Genomic DNA, 17,481 nt, shown 5'->3' on the forward strand with positions numbered 1-17,481 from the left:
CCTTCCCCCTCATTCTAGGCTCCTGTTAGTTTAGGAAATGTACATCTTCCTGCATTTGCTCCTATTTCTTTCAAAAATTATCTGTATAGAATCCTACTGGAAGACTAATTTGCTAGCTAGCTATTGCATTATAGTTTTACAAAGAAAAGAACTAATGCACTCAAACTTATAGGCCCAATTTACAAGGGTTTTGTGAAAATTTGTATGAAACTTGAGGTTTTATAATTCATTCACTTTCTTATGCCTCATAGTTAAACTAACCTCCACGGATTAGAAGCTGAGATCTTTTTTATGCTAAGCTTGAAAAGCATGGAGGGGCTTTACCTGAAAAAGATAAATGATTTAACATTCACCAAAGGCTCCACAATGGAAATGCTGCCCATTGGGTTCTCTTTCTCAAGTTGAACTCTTCTGAGGCAATTCCTTTGAAAAGTGACAAAAATGCTCCTACTGTTTTCTTTTAAAATACTCATCTCTGAAACTCTTCACTAATTCAAAACCTTGAAAGGCATCAACAATTCAGTAGTAAAATTACAGCTCCTCTCAGGAAAACTCCAACATTGCCTTTTCAAGTGCCTGTTGCCACAACACTGCAGGCCCTTCTCTGATCCCTTCTGCAAAATCAAGCACGAGCAGGTTGCACCCGAGTTCGGAGGCAGGACCTGCAACCCACTTGCATTAAAGAGCAACACAGCCCTTGGTGCCTGCCCTTCCCAAAATAATGCTGGATGTCATCACATTGTCAGAGGTGTTGTTTCCCCGCATGCGACAGTGGAGCTTCCAAAGGAGACATTTATCTTTTAACAAGGATGCACAAATGTACTTTATACACCCACAGAAGTAAATATCTCCTTTCATGTGAGTGCACACACACAAACTACAAAGAAGGAATGTAGAAACACGCACTTGTCCAAAGCCATAATGAACACCTACGTTTTGTTTGACAGAGGGAAAGAAAGACGCTGTAACAGCTAGAGCAGAGAGATGATAGATGAAGGCAGATAATCCCCACATCTTGTGATGCACAATGGCAGTAAACTCCATGAGCAAACCTGAGCTCCTTTCTTCGAGCACCTTTTAATATCCCCAACCCTAGTGCAATCCAAAAAATAGCTGCCAGTTGTTCCGTCTTTAAAACATCAAAACCAGCTGTGGTGGTATTCCCTACCCCAACTGTCCCTTCTCTAGATACTGTTGAAGCAAATGAGGAAGGCATGATAAACAAGTAAGGACACTAGGTCTGGGAATAAAAGAAAGAAGTACAATAGATATTGGTGATGCGTGTTTTCAGTTCCTGACACAAAATTCTGCCGTGTTTTGTAAAACTGGTCTACCTACCCAAATCCAAATGACCACTTGCATGAACAAAAATATGTGCCTGACAGGAAGGGAGTCTCAATAAAATCAGTTCATAGTAAGTTACTATTCCCATAAAGAAGCTAAAATGTGATCCAAAGCAGAAATAATGTGTTTATTAGATTTTTATAAAAACAAAACCAAAAAGACCCCACAAACAAACTATCCTAGTGCACAGTCCTTATTTGGCTGAATAAGCCTGTCATGGATGAATGGAATGCACCTCACTCAAGAAAGAGAAGCAGCAATGTGTTTTATTGAAGTAAAATAATTTGACAGAGGTTGATAAATTCAATGGAATTCAACTAAGTTTAACAGTGGTTTGACAGTAAAACTTATTGCCAGCAGTAAGTTTTATGCCAAGGTTCACCTTATTAATTGATGCAAGGAAGAAACCTACAAAGGCAAATTGAGTTAGAATGGTTTTAACTCAAGAGACCAGAGATGCAAATATTAAGGAGGACCCTCCCATCAGTCAGAAGGCTCAGAATGGAGCCCTTGCTCTCTAAATTCCTTACGGAGCCTGAGTGTGATTGGATCCAATCGTAGCCTCAGACTTGGTCAATGGTTTTAAGTCTAATGGAACTATCCATGTAATATTTACAATAATATTGAGTAGCTACATGGACTAGTAATGTGTCACAGGATTAATTCAGCACGGTAGCAGTCACTTCTCAAGTACCTGTCATGGGTAAGGAAGGGGTTGCTACACCTTCAGAGGCATCCCTGCTCAAGCAGAGGGTCATCTGGTGTGCAGTCCAGCTGCACTTCAGAGAAAGATCAAATTGGGGCCATCCTGATGGCAATATTGAAAGGGTGAAGAAGTTGGCTGCTAGCCAAGAGAATTGGGAGAGACATCTTCATTTTAGCTCCGATATCTTGTTCTGTACTTCGGTTACTTTGCACTTTTGGGTTTCAAAACTACCTCTTGAAATACTTTTCAAGACATCTTCACTCCCTTGAACACTAGCCAGGGGCTTCCAGCAGGCAAGTTCACCAAAGGCCTGTTGCTCCTCAAGTCAGCCCAGACCAAAGTACAGCTTGGAGTCAAGTGTATCCACCACACTCTCGTGGTCTATAATTACTAGACACTATATGATTATAACAACAGTCTTTTCTCCTCCTCTCTGGGTGATGTTCAAAGAGCCCTCATCCTCCCTTACAGCTGCTAACAATGTAAAATGGAAAGATGAAGCGGTGGCCTTTCAATGGATGTCACTGATTGGGAGGAGAAAGAGATACGGAAATTTACATTCTGATGAATTCTTTAGGGAATGTCTTACTGAAAATCAAAGCAGCAGAAATCATAAAGGGGGACATCCCTTGGTGATGAAAATCTCAAGCAGCAAGGCTCCTTAGAGAGAATAAGACTTGTCATAAAAGTCCCTTTCATGCCCTTATTATGCTCCCCAAAGATTCTGTCTCCCAAAAGACTTCTTTGGATGGTTATGATTGCACAAAAAAAGCTTATGAACTCATTATTTATAGAGAGGACATTGCTTTTAACAACTCATATATTTTCTTCTTAAAAATAAAAGAACTAATAGCTAGCTTTGTACAAACCCACTTACAGAAATATGAGCTGCACATACTTCTACTGCAGGACTTTGCTATGTGTTTAGAGGAAGGAATCTTGAACTGGACTGTAACCAAAATTCCTGACTCTACCAATGCTAGCATGCTAAGCTGGGCAGCACATTCACTTTGCTCTGCTGCCATATGCTGATTTGTACAATCAGTGCATTCAAGAGCATAAGTACCAAGGCAGATGTGATACTTCCCTTTCTTGCAGGTGAAGAGAAGCTTTATCTGTATTTGTAAAAGCCACTCTCTGAAAATGCAAAATATAACCATGCAATTTACCTTGTAGGGTTCCCCAAAGAGGTTAAAACCTGAAGCAAAGAGATCTTCATCTTGCTGGACTTCCTGGTTTCTTCTCTCCCATTCCTTCCGCTTAAGTGCACTCCGGTCTTGTTCATAGTGACTGAAGAAGAGAAAAGAGAAAAAGGACAACGTGTTATTTTCCCCATAATTTAGTTACATGTTCATAAATATCAGTAATAGCCACAAAACATCAGAAACAAAGCAATTCCCGAGGACAGTTCTGAAAGAAAGAAGCAGCCACTGAGTAATTTTCCTGAATTTAAACTTGGAATCATAAACTATGCAAAATTGGGCAGTAGGCCAGTCAGTACACTTCTAAAATGAAAACAGAGAAAAATATTCTTTTCAAATTAACAGAGTATTATGCAGACCAATAAAATATATTTTGATGTCTTTGTATGAACAGTCTGTAAACACACGTGGGCCTGCACACAAACACACACACGTGTGCCCACAAAGTGTGTATGTGCAGAGAAAGCAAATGTGAAGTCATGGAAGCACAGCAACAACTGAAAATCCATTTAACTAAACATCCATCCCAATGCTCCAGCTCAGCCTCGTGTGGTTTAGGCCACCTAATTCTGTCCCACTTCTTGTTCAAATTCATGTATGGCTTCATTGTAGGTGTCAAAGGCGGGTGGGTTACGAAGTGTTTTTGTAGCAGCGGGCTGCCAGAAGAGACTTGGGGATAGTTGATTCCAGTATCAGATATTTCTACACACACAGAGAAAAGAATCCAGCACCTCAGTGTAGCGATGGTGAGTGGCACTTATCTGTGTGTCAGCTTACTTTGTGCACCTGCCAGACCGAGATGACAAGCTGAGAGACCACATTCACTTCTCCCCTGAATAGCACTGAAGTACTTTGGTCTTTTGGCTTTACAAACCACCTCCCGCTCCTCTGAGGGAAAAGATATAATTAAAACCCTGAAGGAGAGGGAAAAATAGAAAAGGAAGAGATGCATGCTTCAACTTGCACTGACAACCTCTCATGTGACAAGCATTAAGGGACACTTCTGTGCTTTCAACCCGTATTTGATTTGTTATGAGGCTTTTGGCTCTGCTTTGTGTCAGCTAATTAGCTACCAAGTTCCAGATGACAATCTGAATAGCAGATTTGGTATATGCCCTGATGTTATCTGCAATAAGCACTATTTCCCTGATAGATGCTGGACATGCATGCACACATCCACACACGGCCTCTGTGTGCAAATGCTTACATGCAAACATACATATTACAGCTGTAACAAAGAACAGTTAATTCTCCTGTCTCTGGCGAGAATGAATTAAATCTCCATAGAGCTCCACTGCACTTGGAAGATAACCAAATATCTACAACTTTTGCCTTTTTAGCTCAGCATGATGTTGTATTGAAAGCCTCACACCGAGAGATATAATGAGGAATGAACTGCACAGTGATGAGGCTTTAACAGTGTATAAAGTCACTGATTTCTGAGTGAAACCACAATTACTAATTTGAAGCACCAGCTAATTAAAACCACAGCTATGTATTTAGCCTCTTGTTATACCTACTGCAGTTTATAATTATGAGGACCTCTTTATCTACTCAATTAAAGTTCTTATGATTCAGGCAGGTTGTGTTTGAACCTGCAAGCCCTGCAGAGAGCACAGGAAAGCATATGTCTGTTGCCTGATGGCTCCATGTATCCTTACACTCATACACTTGTTTTTGTACAGGCAGGTAAAGAAGAAAGGAAAGACTTGCCACAGTGAGATCCCTAAATAAAAAAATATGAATTAATAAATGGTTTAAGCAATTCAAGACCACTCAGAGTTGGATTGAATAAGGCTTGATTATGGCTTGTAAACTGAATGCAAAGCCACCTACATAGGCTGAGCTGAATGATTTCCATCCACATTTTCCTTCTGCAAGTTAGAAGGCTGAAAACATGTCACTTTTTTTTTTTTGTTTTATTTATTTATTTATAACACCTCTTGATGTAGTGGCATGACTAACACCAAAAGCAAGCTCCAGAACATTGCTATAATCAATCCTGGTATTTCTGCAGAAGGTTTAGTACTGTTTGCTGGTTTCCTGAGAGAGACAGAGGGGAAACTGTTGTAAGAACAGTCACTTTACTATGCTGTATGTGACCACATCACTGACGCAATGCTACAAACCACAAGCAAACTGTTCACTAAAAGGTGAAGGGGGGATAAGCATCCCTTCCTTTCATATCCTAAATCCAGATTATAATCCACAAGTATGGAAATAAGTCAGTGCAAGCTGTTTCCCAAATTGGTAGCCAAAGATGAGAACAAGGTTCCTCCTCACAGCTTTGCTGGACTAGGGAGCTGGTTTAACTCAGAAATAATCCAGCCCAGGAGGAGTAGGAACACACTATAGTTATCCCTCTCATGGGATATCTTTCCAGGGATTTCTTTGACAGTTTGACCCACTAGAATGGGTGACTCTTGCAGCAAGATCAGATCATTATGAAGTTATAAACCCAGTCTCATGGATCTGGTCTAAGAAAGATTTTTATATCCTGCATAAATAATCTTTGCTTACGGGAGTAGTCCTATCCCAGGCACTTCCAGCACTCACTTCAGAAAGAATTATTCATGAAAGTTAGAGCTGTGTTTTACAGCTTCTCAGTGGCTTCCCTGGCCTGGGGTTTCAGGGTGAAATTCTGGGCCCATTCAAACCAAACTGAACTCAGCCACCGAACACAAAGATCAGAGATTACAGCACAGAACATATCTCAGCCTTCATGTGAGGTTCCAGCATTTTGTTACCTAAAAGCCAGCTCTGGTCACAAGCATGTAAAGTATTTAGGGAACCAAGTGAGGCATTATGCCATATCCTATTTGAGAAAAAGCAGCAGAGGCCCTAAGACTATTTAGATATGTTTTATGACACATTACAAAACCACAAATTCAAAAATTATGAAAACAGCAGTGCCATAATTCAAAGTGGCATAATCACTTTAAAAGCCATTAACTTGAGCTAACACAGTATTTACAACGTTAACAGTAAAAGGTTGAAAATACAGTATTTTCTAACTCAACATACTGAATCCATGTTATGACACAAGTGAAGCCCTAAGTGAATCGCTACCTCTGCATCAATCCAAATCCCTCTCTTGTATGTTCTCCTGTGAGAACAAAACAAAAAAAGGGCTTCATTTTGAACTTCCACTGACACAGTCACATGGTACCCTTAAGTGTACAGAGTATCTGTGCAAAAGGAAGTGGTTGCTCATCCTGTCAGGTCCATTACTTGGCTTATTTCTCTGCAAATGTACTTTTGCTATGGGAACACTTGACAGGGCGCTGATTGTGTCTACAGGAAGTCAAATATTGTAAGATCATACACAGATTAGGATAACAATTTATTTGGGCTCCTTTTAATCCGAAGAGGGATGATGATTAGATCTTAAGGCTGCAGTGCACTGAGAACCTAATGGGATGCTCTCCAGAAACTCTTAATGCGGCCACAGTGCAATCTCTGGGACTTGTGTTTAATTTTTAGCTTAACTAATGTTCTGTGAAATACAGATATGTGATTAGTGGGGAAGGTGTCAGTGAAAACTATAGTCAGATACCATGAGGAACACCAGAGTTCAGTCCGTCTCACTATAGTATGAGAAATACTTTATGAGTCCTCTAAAGCCAGGAGAGCAGGATATCACAATACAGACTTTTGCAAACATTTTTAAAAGAGATTTAGAAGAAAACAGCTGTAGGCCACAATATTCATTGCATCCAAGAGGGTCAGTTCCCTAGGCACAACTATTACGTGACAGTGCAGTTTAAATACATGAGCTCTATTGTTTTGTTACGACTTATTAGATTAATAATTGAATTTGAATTGGGAAGTCTGTACATAAATGTGAGGAGATAAGGAATGGTGAGCAGGAAGAATGGTACAAGAGCACATGAGACCACTGATCTACAAATTACCAGTGTGCTGGATGTGGCAAAAAGAATAGCAACTACAACTGTATTATTGTTTTGATATGTTTAACATTGGGGCAGGCTGCAAATACATTTTGAATAACAGCACCTCATACTTCATTGTGTACAGTCAGAGCAGCATACATCCATTTGTCATTCTTACACAGCCTAAGGGACAGTGGTGAGCTGATGCACTGTGACAGCCCAGGTGCTCAGCCTGTGGGAGTCTGCAGTGCCAGCCAGGCTGTGGAGCTGCACCTTCACCCTCAGTGCAGCCCATGGGAGCTGCAGGGACAATCCAGATCCATCTCCATCTCCTGAGAATGGAGAAGAGGACGAAGGTTGGCTGAGGAAGAAGGAGGTTATATCAAGGCAAAAGATAACAGACAGGCATGTAGGTTTTGGATTGGAAGCTAAAAATGTGGATCTGGAGCTAAGAGATGAAAAGTTAGACAAGCACTGGCTACAAAAAGGAGAACTGGGGGGAGAATAAAATTTGGGGCACTGGAAAGGACAGTACAGTCGTCTGTGGTGAAAGAGAGAGGATGTGGTGCGAAAGATCTGGAGACGAAAAAAAAAAACTTTTAGGACAGACTGCAACAAAGTAAGAGGTTAGAAGGAAGAGTTAAAGGAAAGCTGATAAAATGAAACCAACAGCTAAAGGCTAAGACCTAGCATTTGGGATTTGTTTTCAAAGTTTTCCTAACCAAAGCCAAAGAAGTAGTCTCCCAAAGCACAGGAGACTCGGCAAGCCAGACAAGAGCTGAAAGACAGGAGAAGGAGCAGAAGAAAGAAGTCAGACCAGACAAGTTGGAAGGAGTAGTCTCTGTGATATTAAGAAGAAGAGAGAAGAGTGATCAAACACCAAATATTGCAGACAAATCATGAATGAGAACAGAACACTGCTCTGTTGATTCAGTCAAAACAACAAGAGCCCAATAGGAAAGAATCAATAAAAAAGCTGGAGCAGAGAGGCTTTATAGCAGCGACAGATTACATCCATGAGGATAAATGAATGACATTCAAGGAAAACAGCATTTATCCACAAGTTAGGGAAGAAGTAGCTGCTGTTCTCAATAACGCATCTCAATTCACAAAAATGCACACCATGATCAAATCAAACACTCCCCTCCCTGTACTGGTTCCACCCCCCTTAAAATATCGGATATGCCTAAATGATGAAAGAAGTTCTCAAACTGAAATGTTTGTTCATGTGTGGAAACAAGAAATAAACAGAAGCTTCTAAACGAAGACACAGTAGATATAAAATGATATGAATTTGAGTACTTAAAGTTCTTTCCCAAGGTTGTTTTTTCATAGTTTTTACTTTGCCCACAAGCACTCAGTTGGAGAAGTAAACTAAGCTTCCTCAAAAACCAACTCCCATGCCTGCACAAGGTATTAAACGTCCCAAATCAAAACCCACTCATGAATATATTTCTTATAGGAGAAATCCAACTTGGGTCAATGAGAATATCCCCCATGCTTAAATACCCATACCAGGGCAATTCTTTTTCAATGTGAGCTAAAAATGTAAGGTAAAAAGTATTTAACCTGGTACTCAAACTAACAACTACGTTACAGTGGGAATTCACTTGTTCATAACTCCAGATTTATCTCACCATAACTCCACTGATTTCATGTAAAAGCAGAGTACCACAACACTGTACTTCCTTCATCCCTTCAGACTGTCCCTACATAAACTCTGGTACTTCAATATACTTATTCCAAATGAAAAATAAAAATGAAAAAGCAGCCTCGGGACTTAAATTTCATCGCCAGTCTTAAAATGTATTCACTAAATGAGAACAATTTCGAAATCTGATCTTTAAGCAGAAATATGGCCAACTTAACATATCTCCCCTGCTGATCCGAAGTCTTTGTTTCACTTAATGATAAACAACATAAGCACCACCACACTTAAAATAGCAAAATTCCTCTTCCTCTGTTTATCACCACTGAACTTGCATCTTTGTCCTGGTACTTTTCCTACTTGACAGAGACCAATCAATTCATGATAGAATAGCTTTACAACTTCTCAGAATCTTTCATGTTTAACATTTACTTTAATGCTGTCTTCTTCATAGCATGAATAGTTATTGAAAGTATCTAGCACAGAACACATCTATCACTGTACTTCAAGATAAATGATTTATTTAAAAATATAAAATATTCTGTCTTTGATGTTCAACAGTTCTGCAGAGAAACACTTGAGATGGTCACTGGTTATCTATCCACATGAGCTAAATCTCTTCATAATTTGCATTAAAAACAATGCCATTCCTGTAGCACATTTAACAGAGAATGCAAAAGATTAAAGCCTCTGAAAAAAATAACACCCAAGAGACCCCTGGGCAAATTATGGAAATGTAAGCTAGAAGGCTAAGGGTTTGGCTTATATTTGTCATATTCTTCATTCTTTTTAGTTATTCCCACACACACCAAGTAACCAGAAAACAGTTTTCTCCTCTTTTTGGTACCATGCAGCCCCAAACCTTCCCTCCCTGTGAATTTGGAAGGAACGGTTCTGGGGGAATGGATGACAGAGATAAGCTCCTGAATAGTAAGCATATAAAGAATAGACGAGGTTTCAAAGGGGAGCATTTATTGTTTCCTGTATCATAGCACATTGTCTTTCAATATGATTAGTTATCAGTCTGAGTTATCAAAATCTGGGATGAAATAAAGCGCTTACGCAGTTATGCTTCATTGATGTCAGCTAGGGGAGCATGAAAATCTCCATGAAGTTGGGTAATTGATGTGTAAATCAGAGCTCAATCACTCTGTAATAGAAATGGTCCCACTGAAAGTATGGCTGTTGAACAGTATTGCAGTGTGGTGGGGAAGAAAGAGAGAAACAGAGTCAAGATTTATTTATTAAAAAATATAATAACTGGCAATTTGCACAATTTTCTCTTCAAGAGAGAAGTGCTGTCAGATACATTTAAATGCAAGCTGCAGATCACTATATTTGGGTACCCTTATTCGGCAATAATTAACTGTTTCTGTTTTATTAAAATGCTTGGGGACACTGTTATGGATATTTAAAAAGCAAATTAAATGAACATGTTCATCCTTTGAAAGGCAACACGTGTAAATGACATCAGCAATTGTAATTTGCTTAACAATGTGTGTTCAAGGTATGTTTTGGAGTCCTATTACAGTCTTCTTGTCAGTTCAGATTTCCAGTATGAGAAACAAAAGCAAAACTGAAGGAAAAGAGGGGGACGGAGAGAAAGAAAACTAAAGAGAAAACTATTTATAACCACAGCTTCAGAAGGACATTAAAAGACAAACAGTCATTAGAACATCAGTCACATAAAACAGCTTTCCAACATGTGGTATTTCTAACAGTAAACATCTGATTTATAAATAAAAGAGCTAGCTAAGATAACATTATGGGGTTATTTTTGTTGTAATTTTTTTTTCTTTAAGTAAATGAATGTGTATTAAGGTGTTGATATCAACTTCCCAGGAACACCTGGAATCCAATATTCTAGTTATGATTCGCAATAAACCAATGATAAACTGTAACAAACTTAAATAAATGTAAGATTTATGAGCATTTTGGCATCAAATGAATTACATTCAGGACACTGGAGCTGGATTACAAAGCTTTATTAGATGGGTAATGTGCTGTGACTGTAAGGGGACTCTGATCACTACAAGGGGTTTGAATAGGAAAGGAGGTTCAACTCAAACTCTGAATTTCATTGCTTTTCTGACCTTAACAGGACTCGACAGGTTTTTAAATGGTTTTGTTTGCTTTTTTAATTTTTACATCTCCTGGGAATTGGAGCTTCTTCCAAATTCATTGATGGCAGTGAAGCCTTTGCCAAAGCATAGGCTGTATTTCACAGCATATCTCCTAATGACTTGCTAGCTGCCATCAACACCATCACTCTGTGTATTAATCTGCTACAGATACAGTTCTGTTTAGTTGCATGCTGTGCATTATTCTTTATACACATCAATGGCAAATGTGGCATAGTACTGTTACAAAGAATATATTTTACATATATTACTCCCAAGACATAACACTAATTTGATGCAATTAAAAATACTCTGACAGTGCTTGTTGCAGTCTGTTTTTCCTTCAGCTGAACACCTCAAATTGGGAAGGCTTTCTTTAAAACGTACATTTTTTTTTGTACATGTACCATTTTCAAAGATTAAAATGTATTTTAATATATGGAAACTCAAAATCTTTGACTTATTATCACCTAATGTGTACAGATTGCATTCTTACATCTGCACTGAAAACCATTTTGGAATTCCACTTTGTTGGAATTCCACTTTGTCTTTATCTTTTTTTCATATTTAATTTTTTGCGTTTAACACTATGACTCAAAACCTTCCTGGGCACCTGTCAGATGCTTCCTGAAAAATGGAGTCCACACATTTTTATATGTTTGAAATTTTGGCAATGATACTCAATAGATGGCAGAGTAGACAGATATAAATCAAGTCTCTTTAAAAAGTCACACAACAATCACTGATTAACACAACCTTTTGGGTACAGATGAATCAGCAGAATCAACTGCTTGAGTATTTTATCACAGAAATGCTTCTGTGGGCTCCTACAGCTCTAATAAATGCATTCATTTACTAACAGGCACCTCTACTCCCTTGAGCATTTTCACATGCTGTGCAGCTATTTAACCACATGTTCTTAAACTTAACATGTGCTGAAGAATATCACCACAGGAAAATTAAAAATTCAGTAGGATGACTATTTCATTCATCAATTGGAGACTGAAGAAGTTCACACAGGTCTCTGTGTGCAGTGCACACATACAGATTGATTCAGAGACTCCAGTGCACAGAAAAATGGTACTGGAAGCCTAACATAATTCAACTGCTTGTTATTTGGGACAATGGCTAAAGAAATCATCTTTTAAATAAATTATTCTTCTCTCAGTTGAAACCCTACATAATGGTCTCAATGTGTTGTAGTAGTGTCTACTGGAAAGGACAGAGATGATCAAATAAATGCAAGGTGTTCTCATTTCAAATTCAAGTACCCATGCACCCCCTTTTCAGTGCTGTTATGAAATACTTTGCTCATCTTGGACACTAGCAATTTGCAGGAGATGCAGCGATCTTGTAGCTTCACAAGACTTAATGCTCATAAGCTTGGAAAGAACCCAGAACATCTCAAACTCCAAATTTTAAGCCTTCTTCCACCAGACCTTAAAAAGCCTCAAAGCAACAATGTACCTGTTGCACAGCTTAGGAAAGAATAATAATATTTTGTGCTTATTTTTCCTAAATAGATTCAGAGTCAGTAGGTCAATGGATTATCATCATCACTGGTTTCTAGTGAGGAAGATAATCTATAACAAATACTCTTCATGTCTACAGCAAACATATAATGTTTATTCCTCATTTATAAACAGGGTATAAAGTATGACAAAATAATTTAACCAAACCAGCACAAAGTTCATCAGCATTGCTGGGGTTTACATCCTCTCTAAGGGTATAGTTCAAAACTTCAACTGATGCTACTGGCACTTTTCCCAGTGAATTCAGTGAGGGCTGGATGGGACCTAGCCATTTAATAATGATAAAAAAAGCCAGGTCTCACAGCACAGCCAGCTCTAAGCCCCAGCAACTTCTTGCTACAAACTAACTTTTCTGTTATATTCTTCATGCTAACAGAAATTTTTTTTATCCACTGCCAAGAGTTTAAAAAGTCTTAAGTACAAACCAGCACACACCAGAGCTACAGAACTTCTACGGTCATTCCTTACATGTTGCTATTGACTGCAGAGAAAACGGTAAATTAAATAAAATTTAAGAATTTTTAATTCTAAAAAAAAAAAAAAATCGAGATACCAAATAATTTTACCTCACAGGCCATTATGACCTTGAACTAAAGAGTGATTTTATATATATATATATTTAGTGATGTTACAGATCACACATATGACATCTCAACCAACTGACAGGAATAATGAAATTTGCCTCTACCCCACAGTAAGTACTGACACACACACACACACACCAGGCAGATCACAGACCTTGCCACTGAGAAAAAGTAAACTGAATGTATCACGCTCCCTGAAAAAACAACACCCTTAAATTTAAGTTGACATGGGAATGCTGAGCAATTAGGGATATCACACGTAGGTGTTACACAAGTTTGAAATATGCTCTGGGATTTGAAATCTAAAAACAAGCACTTAAAAATTGTAAAATAATTCTTTACACGGAGAGAAATCATAATACAATGTTATTTAGGCTGGCTAAAACTACAACCTCATGTCTGAAATTACTTGAATTTTTAAGGTGGGTGTGATGCAAATGATTATCCCAGTACTGCAGTTCCCAGAGTCAAACAGAAACTATATCTGTTTCCCCAATTATGTTTTGAATGTGTTTGTAATCTCACGTGTATAAACGACTTCATGAATGACTGAAATATCACAACGAAGAAAACAGGGCTACTTAGGGCCAAACTCCCAGAGGAAGGGGACCAAACACACCAAAGGTCTGTTTAATCCATCCTGCCTCTGACAACAGGGAACAGCAAACACCCAGTAAAGCCCCCAGGAACAGGGCAAAGAGCTCCCCAAAATGCTGCCATTGCCCTGACAAAACTCAGGCACGTGAAGCCATGTGCTAAGTACAAAGGAGCTGGAATATTTATATTTAACAGCTCTAGGAAACTTTTCTCCAAAGAATGCTCTCAAACAGAATATTCCGTGTCAAGGAGTTTCACAACTCAGCTGAAATCGTCGCCCTCACTCAAACTGGGTTTACTGCTCATATCAGCTCTGAAAACCTCACTGGTTTAAAAAGATTGTATTGTACTGAATATGCTGAGAAGAGAATTCACATGCATTTTTGGGGGGCACCAACACTTACCATAGGCAAATAGAGAGAAAGCTCCTGAGCTCTTCATTGTGTCTCTGGAGAATCTCAGGAGCACATTCCACAGCACTAACTATACCCTGCACTGTCAAGACCAGACACATGGGTTACTGCATCCTGAATAATAGTTATTTGCACTCCAAAAACTTTTCTATTTTTGTCCCTTCTGCTGTCAAGTAGCAAATGAATATCACTTATTTTCATAACATGAACACAATGTGTTACTTAACAAAAGTGCATCCTTTTTTATTTCCCTACCATCAAACATTTGTCTAATAGAAATATTATACTATGTAACATGCACATATTAAAATGCAATGTAAGTTGAATCATATTCATTGGAGGCTGGCCAACTCCAGCACATTTCAGTATTTAATAATAAAATAGTCTAGTGCAAAAATATGTAAACTAGCTTCCATCCTGCTTTAATATTCACTTAACATGAGAAGAAAGGGAATGCAATTTTGTTTAAATATTAAACATTACATTTCTTCTTTTGATTATTAAAGTATTATTAAAGTTAAATGAAAATGTGTTTGCAACCTCCTTCCTCTGAAGTCTTATAGGTCACTGTTATCACTAATATTTTGTCCCTCTAGCTGGTTTCTTTGGGGGATCTTAAAGCTCTTTACGAATCAGATCAAGCCATGCCCGACTATACCTCTGGGAAGAAGCAACTACTGTCAAGCAAAACATCTGAGGGAATGAAAGTTTAAGCGAGTTGATGACAGTCATTCAAGAAGAGATGGCTGAGGGAAGAAAACTGAGGAGCCCCAGCTCTCAGACATTAAACTTTACCAGAAGACCAGCTGTAACTTGCAACCATTCATCCACCTCTGAGCTCCGAGATGACAACCCTCGAGTTGAAATTTAAGACTATCTAACAACACCATATAGCAGGGAGGAATTATCTTTATGTGCATTTCCAGAACACTGGGTCATACACCGCAAGACAAGTTTTCTCCTGCTGAGTGTCACTGGGAGAGGTCAGAAAGGATGTTCCTATTACATTTGCTGGAAGGATGGAGTATATCAAATGATTTAATTTTGTGTAGTGCCCCACTTACTTTGACAAACTGATACTGCACAGGGCATAATGTCATTAGGTGATTAAAGCACAAGAGCACTCAGCTTCCCACCTCCTTTCACAACAAGGGCCTGCAAGTGCTACTAGAGCAGGCTCAAAACCAAGAAAAGTTGTGACTGTGGAGGCAACGCGGGCCCAGTCCCATAAAACACCAAGCTCCTCCTCTCAGAATGAACTCCCATCCTGGAATACCAGAAATAAGCTTCCTAGTGCCCCTGAGAGAGCCTGCCTTCTCCTCAGCCTCATGAAGAACTTTGCCATCCCTGGCAACAGCTCAAAACCACACGTGACCTTCAAGCATCATGTCCATGATCCTCTGACCCCAGCAGCAAAAGGACTCCGAGTTCAGCTCAACTGACAGCAAAGAGACATGATACAACCCTAAGAATGTGATGTACTTCCACTTTTCAGCTGGTTATTGCCTTTGAAAGTAGCTAATGTTGAGTTCTCCTCATTATGCCAAATGTATTAAAACCTCAGAACCCAAGTCAGGAAATGTGTGTTTTGTCACACGTACCCTTTTAAATTTATGTTTTCTTTCATACAAATACCTAATAGGGTTTGAATAAAATAAAATCTGCACATTGCCATGTGGAAATTAATTTTAAAGAACTGTTTATCAATTTAATTTCACTGATAGTAACAGACAGATTTATGAGGCAATTAACTAAATATTTGTTTTTTTCACGTTTCAATTCATTATAGTAAATTAACAATTTTCCACTTGAAAGTCTTGCATTGCTACATTGAGAGCCTAAAAAAAAAAAGTGTGTATTTCTGTCGGTCTAGGAAGGATTCTCTTTTTTTACAACGTGAATTATTCTCCTCACATTAACTTAACACACTGTATGTGTAATTCAACTCCCCACATTTCTGTATTACCCTAGAACCTGTCATTCCTTTAATGCCAGTTTCAAGCAACCAGACATAAATAAAGAATAATTACAGCTCTAAAGCCAATGTAACATCTGCTCGAGCAAACAATCCTACAGAGGGGATTTTACAGCCACATAACACCCACCTATGGTTCAGATAATCCCGAGAGACAAAATCAAGGCCCCTTGGCAGATCCAGCCTGGCCTCCTGAGCCTCAATGCCCACGGTGCTGGAAAAGAGCCGAGGGGAGGAGCACAACAAGCTGAGCCTAAGGTTAAGTTCAACACCAAACAGAAAGTTTACCCTTTCTTCTAAGGGAGCCCATCTCCATGGCCAGCTGCCTCCCTGTGCACCGGGAACCCCCAGCCAAGGCCTCCGGGATCGGCCAAATGTGGATTCCCGGCGCGTCAGCCGGGAGGGTGCAGAGCCCAGCACCAACATCCTCCACGGCAATTTGCACATCATTAGCTGCGAGCCCCGTGACTGCACACGTATAGCCACATTTCACATCCACCTTCACTTTTTTTTTTTGGATGATTTAAACGTATTAATTAATGATTTCAGCTCCAAGGAGGTCATCCGGTCGCGGCCGTGTGGATCTCTTCACCATTGCTGGCCAGATATTAAACACATTAAGAAGCAGTCAGAAGACAGAACTACAGCTTTATGTTCTTTTAACTGGTACTGTACCAAATTAATATCAGGAGGAATATACTCTATAAATATAAAAGCATCTGCTCATATGACTCCTTGGATTCTCTTCTCCTCCGTGTCAGCATTTCAATACCTGAACAGAAATAGTCTTGGTCCCTCCATACCTCAGTTGCCATTATGGAGAGCAGATCTATCAATACTTACTGATCTCATGGGTTTCTGTCAGGTCAACTCATCAAGGACAAACTCTCTCGAGGAAACTACCAACTACATTTATCAGTTCCACTCAGTTTCTGGTTAAGCATTTCCTTGACTAAAATAAAGCTCATCTAGTTTTTAAAAACTGTCCTGTTAATTCACTGGATTACAGCACAATCACATCAGAGTATTAGTCTAAATAGGATTTTGTAGTCAGATCTGATCTTGAAGATTTAACATTTTAGAGGCCTCCACCTCATAATGCTGACAGAAATCATCAGGCAGAGGGAGAAACTGGGACTGCCTGTCACACCAAATGATGGGAACCCGTGTTCCGTCAGTAAAATCCGCATTTTTTTCCATTGTTAATATTTAGAAATTAGTTAACAAAGGCTCTCCTGACAGCTACTAATTCAGAACAATGTGCAAACACTAGCTAAACAGCTAATTGCCATTAGCAACATGGATTGAGAAACTGAGGCACGGAGAGATTAAAGGACTTGCTCATGACCACAGTGGCAGCAGCAGGAGTGGAACCACTTCCCATTGCCCATGTCTTAGCCTGTTACCTACAACTCAATTAACCTCCCTTTTTAATTGATAAGCAGTTACTATTACAGTATCTCTATT

General features: G+C 39.1%; 1 protein-coding gene across 5 annotated transcripts in view; it reads right to left on the reverse strand.

The window, feature by feature from the left end:
* The window catches only part of AFF2 (ALF transcription elongation factor 2), a 327,568-nt gene that overhangs the window by 238,714 nt on the left and 71,373 nt on the right, over window positions 1-17,481 (reverse strand). For all 5 annotated transcript variants that reach the window (XM_050310260.1, XM_050310264.1, XM_050310262.1 and 2 more), the window contains exon 2: window positions 3,220-3,340. In XM_050310260.1, the coding sequence (XP_050166217.1) occupies window positions 3,220-3,340 (121 nt within the window). The remainder of the gene's footprint in view (window positions 1-3,219; window positions 3,341-17,481) is intronic.

Source organism: Myiozetetes cayanensis, unplaced genomic scaffold, assembly GCF_022539395.1.
Source record: "Myiozetetes cayanensis isolate MyiCay16 unplaced genomic scaffold, myiCay2020 scf15, whole genome shotgun sequence".
Taxonomy (NCBI): domain Eukaryota; kingdom Metazoa; phylum Chordata; class Aves; order Passeriformes; family Tyrannidae; genus Myiozetetes; species Myiozetetes cayanensis.